We start from the raw sequence: 19518 nt of genomic DNA, 5'->3' as shown, positions 1-19518 counted from the left end.
CCCCACAGCCACGGAGGTGCAGGGGAAGCCAGGCCCAGGGGGCCTCCAGCGCCCCTCAGGAGCCCCTTCCAGCCACCCGCTGGAGGAAGGAGACTGGGGGCAACATCTCCTCCCCACTTCCTCCCTGCTAGAAACCCAGCAGAGAAACTCTTCAAGCCACTCCAAAATCTTGCCAAAGACAGGACTGGGTTCTTGCCCGATAACTTGAATCTGATTAGCAAATGAAGTCTATAGTAGTCATGGCTAAGACTGATTGAGAGCGTGCTGTGTGCCAGGCACGATTCTGCATGCTTTACGTTCTCTCAATCCTCACAACCCTATTTTTATCATCTCCGTGTTACCAATGAGGAAACTCAGTACAGACGCATCTAACTAATTTGCTCAAGGTCACAACGCCAGTGACCGCCATTGCAGGACATGAAACAGCAGGCCATCTGACTCCGGAGCTGGCACTGCTGCAACCTATTTTCAAACACCATCAAAAAAATGTAGTGTGTGACAAACCATAAGAGTCAGGGGAAATTCATAACATTATCAGTCACAAATCAAATGCATGCATAAAGCAAAGACTGCAGTCAACTTACTGTAAGTTTCTTTTTACTTTGAGACTTTTCCTCTTGTGGTAGTGAGCAACACACTTAAAAGACCATTTCTCTTGTGAATATAATTAATGCCACTGAATTGCACACTTAAAAAATGGTTAAAATGGTAAATTTTTTAGGTATTACATATTTTATCACAATAAAAAAATAAAAAAGTATTTCTATATACATTTTTCTCCTTATTAAGAAAAGTAAAATGAAATGGAAATCAAAGCCCCATCTTAAGCAAAGCATCTCAGGCCTCTTTAAGTATTAAAAAAAAAAAAAAAAAACTAATCAAAGTCAGAGAACCAACAGCAGCACCAGGCAGGTTGGTATAAAGGTCCAGAACAGAATATACACTCCGTGCTCCAGCCCCCTCACCCAATGTAGCTACCACTGTCCTTGAATTGCCTCTAGGACATCTATAAAAGGAGTTATAATTCCTAAACCATAGAAATCTGGAGAAACTCTGAGAGCACAAAGTAGGAATGCCCTGGGCTGTCTGCAGATCTCATTAGAGGAGAAGCTGTTGCTCCTTGAAGACCTGGCCACTTGCCCTATTACCTGGGCCTGGGGAAAATGCACCTGAATGGATAGGCAAAGCCTCACAGGAGAGAAATAAACAGCAGAGGAATCCTCTATCAAAGGATGGCTAGGATTCTAGAAATCAAATTCTTTTTGTTAACTAAGATGGATGGCCAAGTGTTACTTTTAGATCATTCTAAGTGACCACCCAGGACAAAAATAAAGCAACGCCAAGAAATCAAGTACAAAACTGATAAAGAAAGGCTCATCCTGAAAAAAAAATCCAAGAAAATCAAACATACTCTGAGGCTAGATTCTATTTCAGTGTTTCTCAGAGGAAATCAGCAAAGGTAACAGCACTGGTAAAATTAACTAATTCAAATACAGAAATTGACACTGTGATGACTAGAACTCTTTGATGCAGAACTGACGTTGTTCCATTCTATTACAGATGTCCAAGTCAACATTTACATGATTCACCTTTCATTCTTTGTTTAGCAAATACAGGTAATACTATTAACCACCAACAAATAAACTAATTTCTCAATTGGCATAACTTTAAGTGCCCCCTATACTTCTAAAGAAGGAATTTGGGGGTGAATTGAGAGGAGATGTAAGGAACAAAGATTCATAGAACTGAACAGTGTAAACAGATTGGAAAGCTTTCAAAGAGCAGTTACTTATATAGGAAACAGAAATATTTGAAATCTACTAAGAATATCAGTGGCTAAAAGAAGGAATTTATAATTTCACAACACTTTTAACCCCTCTGTAAATATAAAGCCCCCTCCAAGAGATTTTACATCATTTCCAGTTCATGCATAAACTGCTGAACCACATTACTCCTAAGAGCATTACAATTTCTCCACTGACCTTTTACAACACAAGTACCATACAACAAAGAGAAAACTTTATTTTTAGACTTGCAAAATCCTGTGTTTATTTTTCTAAAAGAGAAGTCAAACAACTGAACCTGCTTTGTTTGGATTTTAGTAAACTTGTTCTCTCCTAATCCTGTGGGCCCCAACCTCTGCCCAGAAGGAAATGAAGAAAAAGTGCTCTGTGCCCCCGTGCCACGCTGGAAAGTTAAAACACGGTGCCTTCTTTGGCTTTCTGCTCAGGCACATCGGAGCCTCCTGCTGGTCACAGTTCACACTGCTGGAGTCATATCATATGACACCTGCCGTATGTCAGGTAGAAGCAAAGGCTGTCAACTGGCATTCATGTTGAAACCGGTTCAGTGCTTGGACCACTAACTTCTGCGTGTAATGTAAGCAAAAGTGCCTAACCACAAGTTCACTCTTAATCACACAACTAGCATTAAACACTAAATGGAAATGGGTTTGTAATTCCCTATAAACATTTAGCCCTTGCAAAGAACTATTCCAGCAATTTGATTTTTCAATAACAGGGCCTCCACACAGGTTATGCCAATTGAGAAATTAGTTTATTTGTTGGTAGTTAATAGTATTACCTATCTCTTTTAGTTGGTAAAATAGGAGATAAATTTAAAACATAGAAAAGCCCTTCCCATAGGGTGGATGTGCAAAAATCAGGGTAGAATAAGCAGGTGTTTTCTCAAATTTCTCAGGTAAATTTCTTTATTTACACTAAATTGACCAACCATAATTAACAATGCTGTTACTGCAAACAGAAAGAAACCCTGCAATTAATCCCACTTAAACTAAAATGAGATTTTATTTATTAGTTCACAAAAGTGGTCATATTATTTTCAAAAGGCAAAACTTGCATTTTAACCCGAACAATTAACCAAATAAGCATATAAGCTAATTATAAGTAAATTCTCCCAACCTCATGGACCCTATGGAAAACTATTTGACAGATATCATTCAACATTAGGGCCCACCTTTTCATGCTGGGGACAGAGTTCACAGCTGGTTAGGGAAGGCAGGAATGGAAATAATTAAGCACCTCACAAACTCTTGCTTAGACTTCAAAATCCAGCTCAAATATGATCTCTTCTAAGAAATACCCTGCTTCCTTCTCTCTCCTGGCAGTCACTCTCTCCTTTGGGTTCTCCCAGCACTTACTCATCCCTTCCTGTAGATTCTGCTCCCTATGTCTTCTAACAACTTATGAAGTCCTTAAGGGCAAGGATCATTTTTATTAATTTCCATGCTGCTAGCACCTAGCACAATGCAGATCTTCAGATTTTGTTGAGCAAATAGCAACTGTAGGGTTCCATACTATGATGTAAGTAAAAAGATGGGCAGAACAAGCCACCATACTTTGCCTTGGAAGAAGCAGAAGGCTTCTCCAGAAATAGTCACCCAGGCCTTGGAAGCTGAATGAGATGCACTACACAAAGATGGGCACTCAGAGGAGAGAAGAGCCCATGCAAAGGCAGCCAGCAATGGAAGACCAGATGTGCTGTAAGACAGCAGAGTGTCCAGGGTACAATTAAGGCAAGTACAATATAGGAGGAGGCATGCAGATTGAGAATAAAGGGGCATATGTGCCCCGTTAAAGGAGTTTTCCTTGAATATGCTAGGTTTTGCAAAGCCCCTAAAGCTATTTAATCCAGGCAGTATAACATGAAGACTCATCCCTTGAGTGACTTGGGCCAAAAATTATGAAAGATCTGGGTTTTCAAAGAATTTTGCCTACAGATGCATATGACAGGTTATCTGGAGCATTTATATCCTAAGTTACTGACCTGCCCATCATTTTCTCATATACATGTATTTCGGTCTATGCTATGTTTCATTCACACAGTAGCAGATGATTAAAGTTTATTTAAACATCTAATAACATTCTTATAACTGTTTGAAGTTTTTTAAGAGGGAAGTGGAGAAGAATTTCTTAAAGTGAAAGAAAGAAAAATATGTAAGATAATTCTGAATTCCTTTTCCATCACCGTACTTCAACATCAAGATTATGGAATGGCAACATCCCACTGCAGCGCCAATAAGGTTAAGAAGCTGAAGGTCCACTTTACCTAGAGGCTTCCCCTAAGTGACAAGACTCTCAAACTGAAGGATCCAATAGGGAAGGTTCTATGCAAAGGGACAACACAAATCGCCTGGCAGCCTGGCCCTTCACGTGCTTGGCCCAAGGAAAAGTAACGCCAGCGAATTTGCCAGGTATTTAAAAATGTAAGATAAGGTGATATTTGTGAGCCGACTAGAAAGCATGGAAAGGCAGGGAGCAGATCGCCGACAGCCTTGGGTTTCAGTCTTGCAGCTCGGCCCTGGACCAAAAAGAAGCATCGGCCCGATGCGGGGCAGGCGGCCAGGGCGCCCGCTTTCCCCGGGTGGCCGGGCTGGGCGGCAGGCGGCGCACCCTGGCACCGAGGGAGGCGGGTACCGGGGCGCGCCGAGCGGCGCGGAGAGCCGGACTGCAAAGCGGGCGTGAAGTGGCGGCTGTCAGGGAGGGAGGCCAGCATCCTCCCCGGTCTCGGGAAAGAACTTGGGCCTCCGCGGCTTGTACATGGCCAGGTTACCCACGGCGAGAGGGTCACGACGGGAGGCAGAGGCGCGGCTGAGCCCGCAGAGTCCCCCAGGACGCGGCCCCCGGGGCGCGGCGCGGGGGCGCTGGAAGCCCTGGGCGGCGCCCCCGCAATCCCACCCCACCCGCGGCTGCCTGCCCGTGTGGCCACCGGCCACAGGCTGCGGCCCCAGCTCGCGGGGGGAGATAGATGGGGCTGCGTTGCCAGGTCCCCCGCTCCGCCGCCCCGGCGATCCGGCAGATAAAAGTTTGCAGCATGCGGTTCGTCTGCAGTGCGAGTCACATCCGCCGCGCCGCCTCCTGCAGCACCAGCGCTCAGAAAACGAACAAATAAATTACAAAAAAAAAAAAAAAAACTGTTCAAGCCGGTAGGCCCCGAAACCGGCCGCTCTGCCTCCCGGGCGTGCATGCAGGCGAGTCCAGCATCCCAAGCCCCCGCCCGCCCCCAGCCGCGCCTCCCGCCCGGCCTCGGCGCCCGGCCTGGGCCGGCCCCACCGCACCCGCCGCACTGACCGATAACCTCCTGCAGCTCGTACGCGTCCCTGCAGATGGGCCAGCCGACTGCCTGCGCCGCCGGGGCCGGAGCCGGAGCCGGGGCTGGGGCCGGGGCCGGGGCCGGGGCCGGGACCGGGACCGGAGCTGGAGCCGCGGGCGCCGCCGGGATCGGTGCTGCTGTCGCAGCCGCTGGGGCCGCCGCCGCCGCTGTCACCGGGGCCGCCTGCTGGGGAGGCTGGACGTGCACGGGCGAGCCGCTCGGCTCCGCCATGATGATGCCGGAGGATAGCAGGAGGACGCGCCGGCGACGGACGACCTTCCACTTGAAACTTCCCTTGCCTCGCCGCCGACACCTCTCGGCCGGCGCACGCCCTCCCCGCCCGCCGCCGCCGCCGCCGCCGAGGCCAGCCACGAGGGGAGGGAGCGAGGGAGGCCGAGCCGGGCGGAGGGAGGAGGCAGCGCCGGCGGAGGCGGGGAGGGGAGGAGGCGGCGGCCGCCGCGCTCGCCGTGCGCCCCAAGCCTCGCGCGCGCTTTTCTTTGCTTCCGCGAGGGGAACCGCCGCCCCGCAGCCCCCTCCGGCTCTGCTCGCGGCCGGGGAGGCGCCCACCGAAGGGAAGCGAGGCCGCTTTGTGTGTGCTCTCGGGGCCGGCGGCCCTCGCCCTCCCCCCTGGCCGCCTTCCCTGCGCCTTCGCCCCAGACAATCGGGCTCTCCAGAAGACGCCCCCTGGGGACCCCGAGGGCGGGGTCGTTGAACGGCCGCCAGGCTCTCGGATTCAGAAGTCTCCCACGACTAAAGAGAACCTGAAGTTCATTTACAAGTTAGCAAGTGAGACACCTACACGGCGTCCGTTTGCAGGACGCCAGTTAAAAAATAACCCAACTTGTAACTTTCCGGAGCTTTACCTGCCAATATCCCTTTCCCACCTTGCCTAATCTAATCGCGGTGCTTCTACTTTTTCTTAGTTAATGAAACCCGATTCCTTAGGTCCCCCCTGGCTGTTCGGAGACTTGCATCATTTGTTCCAAGCCGCTTGAATCCCAAGGAGATGATGTAAGGGGCTATGGAGTTAGGATAAGAAATGAAGGAGATCTTTAGACGGTTTACTTCAAATTCTACACCCTTAGTAACATGCCACATTAACCCGTTAGGGTACTGAGGCTGGACATTAGGCGTTTTTTTGACAGAGCGTACGTGGTGTACAAAGAATTTACTGAGGCATAAATAAGCTGCGTTGAAAAGTTTTAATTAATTGTTGTTTTTTTCAGCACCCCAAAAATAACCTCATCCTTATAATTACTTGGTGAAACCATAGGTCTTCCTAATTACAGGTGTCATATTCAACATTGAACGTTCTCTGTGTTCACACTATTACTGTCTTGAGCAGTGAACCAATGCTCACTTTGGCCGAAGATTATCTTATCTGGTTTTCATAACTACTGCTGAAGAAATGAATTAAGAATAACAAGTACGAAATAAAAATTCTAGGAAAGGTCATGACTTTGTCTCCTGAGTTTATGTACAAAGATACCCTTAAAGTTTTTGAAAGATAATTCAGAACACACCCAGAAGTTTATTAGGAGAAAAGTTAGTTGTCTAATCAGAACATCGATGTCAACTGAAGATGAATGCCCTTTGTCTCTTAGAGTACGATAGAACAGTTGGGGTAAGGCAGCCACCCTGCGCATGTCTTTGAGCAGAAGTCTGTGCTGAACTAAGTGTACTTTTTTTTATGTGTATATTCTTTTATGCAGAGGTGTTCAAAAAATTGTATTGATTTTAATGTCTGTCAAGAAACAGAGTTTTGGTAAACAAACAAATTCTGGGACTCTGAGGAACAGGGGATCTCTTTATACCAAGGCACAGCTGCTCACCTCTTCAAGTCCTGCTCCCAGCCCACTTCCAAAGAACTTCTAAGGGAAAAGAAAAAATGATGAAATGAATATGACTTCCATTTTGTCGTATGAATTTATATTTTGACTTTCAAACCATGAAGTGAGATTATGAAGGCCAGGCAAGTTCTTGGGACTCAGTAGGAAAACATAGTGCTCTCAAGACCAATATCACAGATTTGAACCAAACACAGATCATTTAGTCTCCTACAAAGAACAGCTGTTCCATAGTCACAGACCAGATATTTGTCCCCAGCCTACCACCTTCCAAATGGCTACCAGGATGACAACTTGTAAGATTGGTTGATTCTGTGTAGACCCATCACTTCTACCAATAAATCAGTTTAAATAAGAATGTCCTCATCGGTGCCCTTTGGCATCATTTTTATATATGAAGAACAGAACATGAATAACAGTTTTTAATTATATAATAGTGGCCAGGAGCAGTGGCTCACGCCTGTAATCCTAGCATTTGTGGCGGCCAAGTCAAGAGGATCCCTCAAGCCCAGGAGTTCGAGACTAGCCTGGGCAACATACCCAGACCCTGTCTCTACAAAAAAATAAAATAAAAATTAGCCGGGTATGGTGGTGCATGTCTGTAGTGCCAGCTATTTGGGAGGCTATGATCACCACTCTACTCTAGCACAGGTGACAGAGTGAGAGCCTGTCTCAAAATAAATAAATATATATATATATAAGCATTAGATTTGATTTTTAAGTTAGTATTTCTATAAACAATTGGGTAAAGTGGTACTTAAAAATATATATATTTAAAAAGTACTCAACTGATACGTAATTTTCTCTGAAAATCCATTGCTAAATTTAAGATGAAAGATGGTGAATGAGGGAGTGTCTTTAAATTATAAACAAGGTTTATTTCCATGCATAAAAATACATTTAGTCAATGACTTTAAAAAGTAGAAAGGAAAAATAGGGTCTAAATTTTTTCAAAGTGACAACTTTCTCATTATGTGTCAGAGTTTCTCAACCTCGGCACTATTTTGTGCCAGATAGTTCTCTTTGTTATAGAAATCTGTTCCACTGTGCTATGGTCTGAATGGATGCATGCCCCCAAAATTCATATGTTGACATGTAATCCCTAATGCAATAGTGTTAGGAGCCTTTATCCTTTAGGAGATGCCCTCATGAGTGGGATTAGTGCCCTTATAAAAGAAGCCAGAAGGAGCTTGATCACCCGGTCCACCAAGTGAGGACACAGAAAGCACTATCTTCGAAGCAGAGGATGAGCCTTCACCAGGCACCCAGTTTGCTGGCACCTTAATCTTGGACGTTTTAGCCTCCAGAACTGTGAGGAACAAATTTCTGTTGTGTATAAGCTGCCCAGTCTAAAGTATGTTGTTATAGTGGCCAGAACAGACACCCTGCTCTCTAGGTGCCAGTAAAATCACTACTCCTGAAGTCGTGACTATCAAAAATGTGTCCCAAGGCCAGGTGCAGTGGCTCATGCCTATAAATCCTAGCACTTTGAGAGGCCAAGGCGGGAGGATTGCTTGAGGTCAGTAGTTCGAGACAAGCCTGGGCAACACAGCAAGACCTCGACTCTGGAAAAAACAGAAAAATTAGTCAGGCGTAGTGACACATGCCTGTATTCACAGCTACTGGGAAGGCTGAGGCAGGAGGATCACTTGAGCTCAGGAGTTCAAGGTTGCAGTGAGTCATGATGAGGCCACTGCACTCTAGCCCAGGCAACAGAATGAGACCCTGTCTCAAAAAAAAAAAAAAATACCTAGACATGGCCGTATGTCCCCTGGAGAGCACACCACTGCTGTAGGTAAACCAGGTATACAAAATTTTCATTTTATAAACAGATTATTGCAGTGGTTATTTGCTTTACAAAGAGCTTCTGTAGGGTTCAATTATTTATTCATAAACCTTTTGAACACCTAAGAGAGGATGTGTAGTGTAGGCCTTGAAGAAGGTGTCGGATTGAAATCTTGCCTCTAACATTTTTTTTAAATCTCTGTCTTTGGAGTTACTTAAACTTTCTGAGTCTTGATTTCCTCGTGCACAAAAATTAGCACAATGATGCTTCCACATGGGTTATTATGACATAATTTGTATGTGAAGGGCTTAGGATAATAGTTGACACATAGTACATGTTCAATAAAATGGAAACCACCACCACCATCATTATCACCCTCATTATTCTTATCTGCCAAGATTTGTAACAGGATACAAGGACAAAGATACATAGTAACCACAATAATGCACTTTGCAAAATATAAGCTCTGGAAGGGCAGAAATTTTTGTTCCTTTAGTTCATTGCTGTATCCTAGTACATAGGATAACATCTAGCACAGAGTACACTCAGTAAATATTTGTTAAATGTTAGTGTAACACTGTTTCAGTGTATAAAAATGTGCTTTTAAGCATCAGAATGAGTCAGTAATGTCAAAGGTAGATCATATGGGAGGACACTAGAGGCAGAGAGACTTACTTGGAAGCCATTTCAATAATCAAGTTAGACAAATGTGTATGTGATTTAAGCCATGATGTTAAGAATAATGATGAGGAAGGTAGATTTAAAAATTATTTAACGAGCAGAGAAATGGAACTTGATGACAGATGAGATTCCTTTAAAAGGCAAATTGCCCCAATGAATTAAAAAAAACAGATGTACACGAATGCAATTTATAGAATGTTTTAGAAATGCATCAACGGAAGGAATGGGCAGTTCTCCTGATTGACAAATGGTCTTTTTCCCACGGCTAACCTGTAATCTAACACAAAAGTCACCATCGTTTCATGGTGGGAAATAGCCAGATGCTCTTGGGCCTGAAGACAATATATCACTGTATTTGTTATCTCCAGTTCTCTCCTATCCACTCTTTTAGTAAGTCTGTTTGAGGGAAAAGTTGTGAAAGAGCTTGACTTTGATTTAGAAGATTGCTCCCCAAGACAAAAATCAAACATTATTTTGAGTTAGGGCAATGGTAGGGCATAGCGGAAAGGACATGGGCTTATGTCAGATACGGCTGGACTAAAATCCCTGCTCTGCACTTACTATCTGGTGGCCTCTGAGCCTCTGTTTTCTTAAAATAGGGACAATCAGCCCGGGATTGTAGAGTCACTCTAAGAATTCAGTGAGCTAGTATGTGTGACATGCCTAACCCACAGTGCACACTGCAGTAGTACAGTGGATGGCTCCAGAATTTCTGACAGAGAGGGGCTCAGGGGTAGCAGTCTCAGGGGAAGGTGGGCATTATAGGTTGAATTGTGTCCCAAAGGAGTTGAAGTCCTAACCCCGGGTAGATGTGAATGATACCTTATTTGGAAATAGTCTTTACAGATGCGATCAAATTAAGATGAGGTCATACTAGATTAGGCTGGGTCCTAATACAATGACTGGTATCCTTATAAGAAGAGGAAGTCTGGACACAGAGCCAGAGACACACACACACCTACACACAGACACAAAAAGGGAGATTGCCATGTGATGACGGAGGCAGAGATTGGACTGATGTCTCTACAAGTCAAGATTGCCCAAAGTCACAAGCCATCACTGGAAGCCAGGAAAGAAGCGAGGACCAGATTCTTCCTCAGAGCCACCAGTAGGAATCAACCCTGCCAACAGATTGATTTTGGATTTCAAACCTCAAGGCTGTGAAAGAATAAATTTCTGTCATTTTAAGCCACTCAGGATGTGATAGTTGGTTACAGCACCTTGTCAACCTAACAGAGAGGGAGACTCTCTAAAAGAAAATGATGTTTATTTGGGAATGGGCATTCATTTACCATAGTAAACTATGTACTTATTCAGAGAGGTGAAGGAAGACAAAACTTTTTAAAGGAAAAATGAGGAGGATTACATAATTTTTTTCTGATAATTATCCTTGCCCACAAGGATCAATAACAAGGGTGGTACCAGTCCGAGGTTGTACAGGCAGTTGCCGAGCAGATGTCCTCACACAAGCATTTTGTGTGTATGTGAGAGAGACATGGCGACGGCCTTTGTGCAAGGTTGTTTTTGCAGTCTTTTGTGATAATTCTGGTTATAAGGGATTCGTGTATGAGAACCCTCCCTTCATGACCCTCCCCATCTCCATTTGTCAGGGTTTTTAACACAAGTGACTCCATTTTGATCTCTGACAACTTTCAAAAGCTCTGAAAAATAATACAGTCAAATTACAGAATTTGGCCTTCAGCCAACTGCATTTTATTTGGTCTGGCTTTAGCAACAAGCACTAATGAAAATTAGCCACTGCTTTGGAACTGACACTCTACCAAAGCCCTGGACTTTCCACTAAGACTTGTTTTTAATATTATTTTAAATGAAAAAAAAAAAAACTGCAAACATAGTAAATACCTGAATGAATTCTCAGCGGAGATGTCAAATGTCCATCTGAAAAATGCATTCAAGAATATGTGAACTTTTCCAACTTTGAAGGCCAAGCCATCTTACATTTAACATAATGATAGAGGTGGCATGTGCTTTCCTTTGACACAGCTGATGCTAACTATTATCCGAAGTCCACGGCTAGTGTGATTTAATTTTATTAGGCTTAATATGATTTAGTGTTAAGGTGTCATTACTACCTATTTGCCAACAATAAATGGAAAGAGGCTTTATTTTCAGCTATATTATTGCAAAGACTGCCTTTGAAATTCATCATATGTGATTTAAGGGATTAAATTCATATGAACTATAACTTTCAGACGTGTGTTTTCATTTATTTCCGAACCAGCTCTTAAAATTGACTTTCTATTGCTTTTTATAACACACACAAATTTTCTCTAGGGACAGTTAATGCCTTTTCATTAATCTCAGCAGTTTTTGACCATGATTTGGGTTCTGACAGAGAGAATACTCACCAGGACCCTACTATCTCTACCCATTGGAGGAAGACTTCTGTATTTAGCAAGGGTTGCCCTTGTCTAAAACACCAGAAGGCATTACAGTCATCTGTGTGACATTCATATTTCTTTTATGCTGTTATCTGTCTAAAACCTGATAGCCTTCTTCCAGGCAGAATGATATAAAAATATAATTTAAACCAAATTGATTCTTTAGTGCTATCTCTATTGAAGAGCCCCAAACAGGAATCTGTCCATTACATATGAAACAGCACTTTCTGAAAATATTTTGTTCATCCCTCTCATCTTCAGATTCTTCCAAATACTAGGGATGTCTCAAAGCCTTTCACTTCTCTATTCAAAAATCCTCCCTCCAAAACCATGCATAAACCCTAAACACTCCTCTACCTGTGTTTCTCTGGCCTCCCCTGCCAGGCTTGGTCTTTGTCGGGAGAGGCATCTTGGGTTACACGCATTCTGAACAACAAAGGAGGGCCAGGGACTGACCTGGCTCGTACAAAGGGAGGTATAAAATAGCACATGGTCTAGCTTATTAATATTGTTTCATTCTATAAATAAATACATTCTTAAGGTCTATGTAGTAGACGGCCGTTTGCCAACTGCTGTGGGAAAATAAAAGACAAAACTATCTTAGCCCTTTAGAATTGTATAACCTAGTAAAACCCCACTTTATCCAGTGTCCGGACTTTCAGAGCCCCAGCTGCCCCCCCCCAAATTTACCAAAACATGTGAACAACACTTAAATAAGGGGGAATCATCAAAACCAGAGGTCACAGAGATGTAATGTGATTGGTCAAGTTTGCTAGTCAAATAACTTATTTTACTACTGACTGGCAAAGTATTTAAAACAAAAATGCCCTTCCGGCACCAAAGTCAAGAATCCCAAGAGAAATGGCAGGGCCTGGCAAGAAAATAAAAATGAAAACCAGAGAAATGAGAGGAGAGAGCAGAAGGAGAGGCAGCGAGAGACACACCGTACACCGTACACCTTTGACATTGAGCACTTTGAAAAGGACAGCAGAAACGGCCTTGAGGAGAGAAAAGAATTGTAATGGAAGGAAGTTCAGGATGGGGGCCAGATCCGCATCGGAGGAGACACAGTCCAGGTGCATGCGCATATGTCTACACAGTGTGAGTAGGGGGACCATGTCACACCAAGGAGCTCTGGCCCAGCACGGCAAGTTGTCATGCCAGAAAACGGGCCCAATGTTGCCAGATCTTCCCGTTGTTTCAAGAGAAGCCAGCAAATCTGATTTTATGTGAAATTTCTCAGTTTTTAAATATTGGCCCAATTTTATGAAATACTGTACAGAATTTGATACCATATACTTAATGTTTGAAAACAAGAAAACAGCACTAAATACAGTCTTTGAATAAATACATATTTAGTGAAACATGGATTGGAATGATAAACTCCAAACCCTGTTGATACCCCTGGAGAGAGGAAAAAAGAGGAAAAGTACACAAAGGGCTTCTATTGCATCTGTGATGTTTTATTACTTTATTTATTTATTTTTTTTATTTTTTTATTTTTGAGACAGAGTCTTGCTCTATCACCCTGGGTAGGGTGCAGTGGCGTCATCATAGCTCACAGCAACCTCAAACTCCTGGGCTCAAGCAATCCTCTTGGCCTCTCAAGTAGCTGAGACTACAGGTATGTGCCACCACACCCAGCTAATTTTTTTCTATTTTTTGTAGAGACAGGGTCTCACTCTTTCTCAGGCTGGTCTTGAACTCCTGAGCTCAAACCATTCTTCCACCTTGGCCTCCCAGAGTGCTAGAATTACAGGCATGAGCTATCGCGCCCAACCTTTTTTATTACTTTAATAAAAATCTGTAATAAAGATAGTAAAATATAAGATTTGTTGAACTTGATGGTGGATGCTTGAGGTTTTATCACATTGTTTTGTCTACTGTTTTGTAGGTTTGAAATATTTCACAATTAAAAACCAATAATACTTCACCGGACAAACAAAACATTTATAGTCCACATCAGGTCAGTGGAGCACCATTTGCAGCCTTTGCATAGCGTGCTTTAATGTAGACCCCATGCTCAGATCAGCCCAATGAGAACAGCCCTTTGGTTGAACCCAGAGTAAGGCACAGGTGATCCAGATTGTCATCAGCCTGGATGGGCATCAAAATCACCTTCACATGTTGTTAATAATCATCATGTTAACAAAATTGAGAGGAAGGTGTACCATATAGCCCTTGCCCCCACACCTACATAGCCTCCCCCATTACCAATACCCCTCACCAGAGTGGTACATTTGTTGCAACTGATGAACCTACATCACATCATTATCTTCCAAAGTGAAAATCCTGTGTGGGATACTATGATGGTGGCTACATTTGTCCAAACCCAAGAATGTACAACACCAAGAGTGAACACTAATGCAAGCTAATTTTTAAAATATCTTCATCAAAATGGCTAGGATGAAATAATATTTAGTGCATTATTTTAAAGAAACAAACTGTTCACCTACCACCTACTATGTGCAAGCTTTCTGCATGGGACTGTGGAACGAGGGAAAAATGAATATGACAAAGTTCCTACACTCACATGAGCTTAATGGAGCAAACAGATGTGTAAACAAATAATTTGTTCCCTAGGGATAACGAAATTTGTGATGTGCATAAGATTATTGTTTTGCCTTCAAGACTCCAAAATTAGAATATTCTATTTATTGGGCCACAGGGTCCTATTTTAACCGTTCTCTGATGGCCTGGGCTTGGCGAAGAGCCCTGTGAAGCTCAGAGAAAAGTGCAGACTGGGTTGGAAGAGCCAGTGCAAACAATTTAGGCTTCATACAGGATCAATCTATGAAGAATTCTGAAAATGATACATTTTGAGTAAATGTTCTTACCTTAAACCAATCAGCTTTATCCACAAAAAATAAGCTGTTTCCTTCATATAAAGATATTTTTTCTTTGATAATGTAAAGGAGACATCAACATGACTTTCTCTTTGAGAAATCCACATGTGAACGAATCACTGAGTGAATTAATGAAATTTTATTTTATTTGTATAAACGTGTGGCATACAAGTGTAATTTAATTACATGCATAGATTGCAAAGCAGTGTAGTCAGAGCTTTTAGAGTGTTCATCACACAATAACATACATCATACCCATTATGTAATTTCCAATCCCCACATTCCCTCGCTCTTCCCAGTCTTCACTATCATTCCATACTCTACGTCCAAGTGTACACATTATTTAGCTCCCACTTATGAGTGAGAACATGCAGTATTTGCCTTTCTGTGTCTGACTTCTTTCATTTAAGATAATGTCCTTGAGTTCCATCCACGTTGCTACAAAAGACATGATTTCTTTTATTCCTGTGGGTAGATGCCCAGTAATGGGATTTGCTGGATCAAATGGTAGTATTAACTGATTTAACTGACCAACATGTAAGTGCACATATAGTAGTAACATTCATCGGGTATTGGGTAGGTGGTGGGGGAAGAGGGGATGGGTATATTCACACCTAATGGGGGTAGTCTGCACCGTCTGGGGGATGGACATGCTTGAAGCTCTGACTCGGGTGGGGCAAAGGCAATATATGTAACCTCAACATTTGTACCCCCATAATATGCTGAAATAAAAACAATAAAAAAATTTTTAAAAAGACATGATTTCATTCTGAATGAAATTTTAATCCTCATAACAAAGATAATATTGGATCCTAACATATTGCTTTAGAATGATTTTCAGGAACCTCTATAATTCAAAGAATTTCCTCTTACAATATAACAATAGCTACAAACTGTAGACTGGAGACATTGTGCTAAGCAGTTTAGATATGTTGTCTCACTCGATCCTCCCTTACACCTAACGATGTCATCACCCAAAACATGATATAGAAAATTTCATAATTATTCTTTTTAAGAGCTAATTAATACTCCATTTATTTAGCCAAACCTCTATTGATGAACTCTTGCTGTTATTAACAAGATTGCAGTGAATATGTACACATATGATATTGCCTATGTCTAAGTATACCAAAGGGAAAATTCCTAGCAGTAGGATTACTGGATCAAAGGGTATGTGCATTTTTTTAATTTAGAAGGATATTCACAAATTTCTTACTATCGGGATTGTTCTAATTTACACTCTTGCTAACGATTTATGAAGATTTCTTTTACAGCACACCACGATTATTAAACTTCGTGACTTTTGCCCATTTGGTAGGTGAAAAAAATATAACTGTAGTTTTAATTTTGTTTCTCTTGATTGGTGGGATACTGAGCATCTTTTCCTATGTTTAAGGGCCATGAAACAGTTTCATTTTGAAAGAAAAATTGAACAAAAACAAAGGTTCTGTGAGGACTGTGCTATGCATTTGGAGTGATGAGCAGAAATAGAGATGACTTGACATTCATTCTAAACTTTCAAGAGAAACTGGACAAAGTAATGTTTTTCAGGACAATAGAAACTCAAGGAAACTTGATATTTCCAGTATGAGCTGAAAAGAAGATTCCAAAATCTTGAATGAAAAACTCCAAGAACCCAAAGATCTAAGGAAGTATGCCTGTCCAAACCACAAATCAAGGCAATGTTCATTTGTTTCTTCAACATAAATGGTATTGTCCATGCTGAATTAATCCACGAGGTCAATCAGTCAGGCTTATTATGCAGGAATTCTGAAACATTTGTGGGATTGTGTGCAGCACAACTGATTGCTTGATTGTCCGTTTTATTCAACACAGACTCAGTTCCATTAGCGCTCCCCCAAAGTCTGAAAGTCCTTTAATATCCTATATTTAATACCTTCCTTTTTAATTAGCTAAAATGGGTTATTCTTTGCAAATGAACCCTGACAATATATCTTTACGTATTTGTTCCTTAAATGTTAAACTTAAGGGGTTTTTTTGTTTGTTTGTTCGTTGTTTGTTTGTTTGTTTGTTTTTGAGACATAGTCTCACTCTGTCACCCAGGCTATAGTGCTGTGGCATCACCCTAGCTCACTCCTGGGCTCAAGCAATCCTACTGCCTCAGCCTCTGGAGTAGCTGGGATTACAGGCATGTGCCACCATGCCCAGCTAATTTTTTCTATATATATTTTTAACTATCCAGTTAATTTTCTTTCTATGTTTTTAGTAGAGACGGGGTCTCACTCTTGCTCAGGCTGGTCTTGAACTCCTGAGCTCAAACGATCTGCCTGCCTCAGCTTCCCCGAGTGCTAGGATTATAGGCGTGAGCCACTGAGCCTGGTCAAGGTTTTGCGTTTTATCATGGGTGTTGGTAACAGAAAATGCTTCCCAATTTGAAACACAAATCTTTCATAACCAGTACTTTTGAGATCTCAAGAGTTTTGTTTTAATTGCTACTTGTGGGTCTATCAATAAAGCCCTAATTAGATAAACACAGGAGAAGAGAGCAGACATTTATTGAAAAACTATATGCCAAAGATTTTATTAGTTAATTAGGCAAGTATAGTTTATTATCTGAATTTAAAAGGTAAGAAAACTGAGCCCCAGAAGAGAGAAATAACTTTAACAATATTTTGCAGCTAATAAGTAGGAGTCTAATTAATGAAACAATAATGTTCTTTCCATTGTTCTATTGTTCAAAGAACTACTTTATTGGAGGGGGTGAGGGTAGCTGAAATATTTTAACATCCCTGATTGACAGATTAAGATGGTATAAATGATGTAATTATCTAGCAATGAAATCAATTTTAAATAAAAATTTCAAAATATAAGAGAGTATTGCTCCCTTCAAATAAGTCACATTGGGAGCTATGTAGTTATTTTAAGTATTGCCCCAAGTATTTTGAATCTTTTCTTTCAGAATTACCATTAGAACTGGAGTCACATTCTTAAGTATCCTCAGTGGCAAGGTTTTTTCCTTTTTTTTTTTATTTTCTGGTTATTTTTTACCTTTTAGAAAATTGGAATGGCTCTGATTTTAAGGACCAGCCCAAACTTGTTCAAAGAAAAGTATAGTGAATAAAACGGATAATCAAGCAATTATTTGTGCTGCACACAATCCCACAAGTGTTTTAGAATTCCTGCATAATAAGCCTGATTGTTTGGCCTTGTGGATTAATTCAGCATGGACAATACCATTGAAGAAACAAATTGTTTAATCTTAAATCACATCCCTAGCTGCAAGGGAGTCTAGGAAGTATACTTATTAGTTTTCCAGCTTCTACAGTACAGGAAGATGGGGTAGATGTTAAGCACCAATCCACTATATCTACTAGAGATTGTTCATGAACTTCTTCCTTGGATTCAGAAATTAACAGCATTAGTTTTATTAAGTCACTTAATTTCCTGGAACTCGGTTATCTCATCTGTATAAAACTAAGATTACATGTGATCTCCAAGGTACACTCCAGATTAAAAATTCTGAATTTTTAACCATGTTTAAGTCTATACACAAAAACATATTTTTCTACATGTATATATCCAGTCAGTTTTCTAGACTTTCTTGAGTAAAGATACTGGATAGAAAGTCTATAGCATTTCTATGCTAACACTAATGTTAACATAGTTAATGCTATGCTAGCACTTTCAATTGGCTGGGGTTTAAAAAGGTGCATAGAGTACACTCACTCTTTGGAAGGAGAGAATTTGTGTCGGGATGTGGTGTGTGTGTGCGCCCATGTGTGTGAAAGTGCATGTAAACTCATTCGATCAGCTAAATTCTCTCATGACTAAAATTCCTCATGACTAGGTAAAAGCAAACTGGCATAAATTCAATACAAATAGTAGAGACTGACAACAAATTCGACTCTACTTGATGTTTTTGTTTCGTTTTGCATTTTTATATTTGCTTCCTATATTTCTTTTTTTCTAAAACGAATCAGGCCCATTAAACTTTGCAAGGCTAAGGCTTTCAGATATAAAAAATAAATAGCAAGTTGTGGATGTGCCTTGCCATGTTAAATGACTGTTATAACAGTAGAGGTTTGTATTATTAGCTTTATAATTAATTATATATAAATTGGTTGATTACTTATAATTTTATCACTAATTTTATTTTTACGCTAGGCAGAGACCTTTGCATACAATTCATTTCCTTAACATTTCATATATTATCTGTTTATAAGGACTAGTGTTTGGCTTAATAGATTTGTAAAAATGGCTACAAATTATTCTACTGCCTGTATCCAAGTCCCTTTACGATGTGACTTTTCAGCTCCTCTCATTAACAAGTAGAGCCCCTTTTCCTGCTACTGGAATCTGGGTTAGTCTTGTGACTTGCTTTGGTTAACAGAATGCTACAGAAGCAACGTGTGCCAGTTTCAAGCTTGAAACTCAAGAGTCCTTGCACACTCCACTAACCCTGTTGTAAACTTGCTGAATGACTATGTGCACAAGCCTAGCCTAGCCTGCTAGAGATCAGAAATAATAGGAAGAGTGCCAAGACACCTTAGCCAACAACCAACTATCCCTGGTCAACCTGTCAGCTGACCAGTCATATGAGTTACCCCAATGGAGACCAGAAGAACCCGTCAGCTCAGCCCAGTCCACATTACTGACCCATAGAATCACAAATTGAATAAAGGGTTATTGTTTTAAAGAGTAAGTTTTGCGGTGGTTTGTTATACAGCTAACTACTATTCTCAGTTAACTTTATTTAAATTTCCTAACTGCTTCAAAAATTTGGATTACTTCTTTTCAAGAATAGCTCTTATGCTTTATTTTTCTATTCAAAATTAATATGTTAATTACAGAAAATTTGAATAATACCAAAATGCAGGAAGATA

The 19518-nt window shown here is 41.4% G+C and overlaps 1 protein-coding gene across 2 annotated transcripts in view; it reads right to left on the bottom strand.

Moving 5' to 3' along the window:
• The window catches only part of STK39 (serine/threonine kinase 39), a 269188-nt gene extending 263845 nt beyond the window's left edge, over nt 1–5343 (bottom strand). For both annotated transcript variants that reach the window (XM_069471755.1, XM_069471765.1), the window contains exon 1: nt 5091–5343. In XM_069471755.1, coding sequence (XP_069327856.1) covers nt 5091–5343 — 253 coding nt within the window. The remainder of the gene's footprint in view (nt 1–5090) is intronic.
• Between the last annotated feature and the right edge of the window lie 14175 nt (nt 5344–19518).

Source organism: Eulemur rufifrons, chromosome 1 (assembly GCF_041146395.1).
Source record: "Eulemur rufifrons isolate Redbay chromosome 1, OSU_ERuf_1, whole genome shotgun sequence".
Lineage (NCBI taxonomy): Eukaryota > Metazoa > Chordata > Mammalia > Primates > Lemuridae > Eulemur > Eulemur rufifrons.
This window is presented reverse-complemented; position numbering and strand designations above follow the sequence as displayed.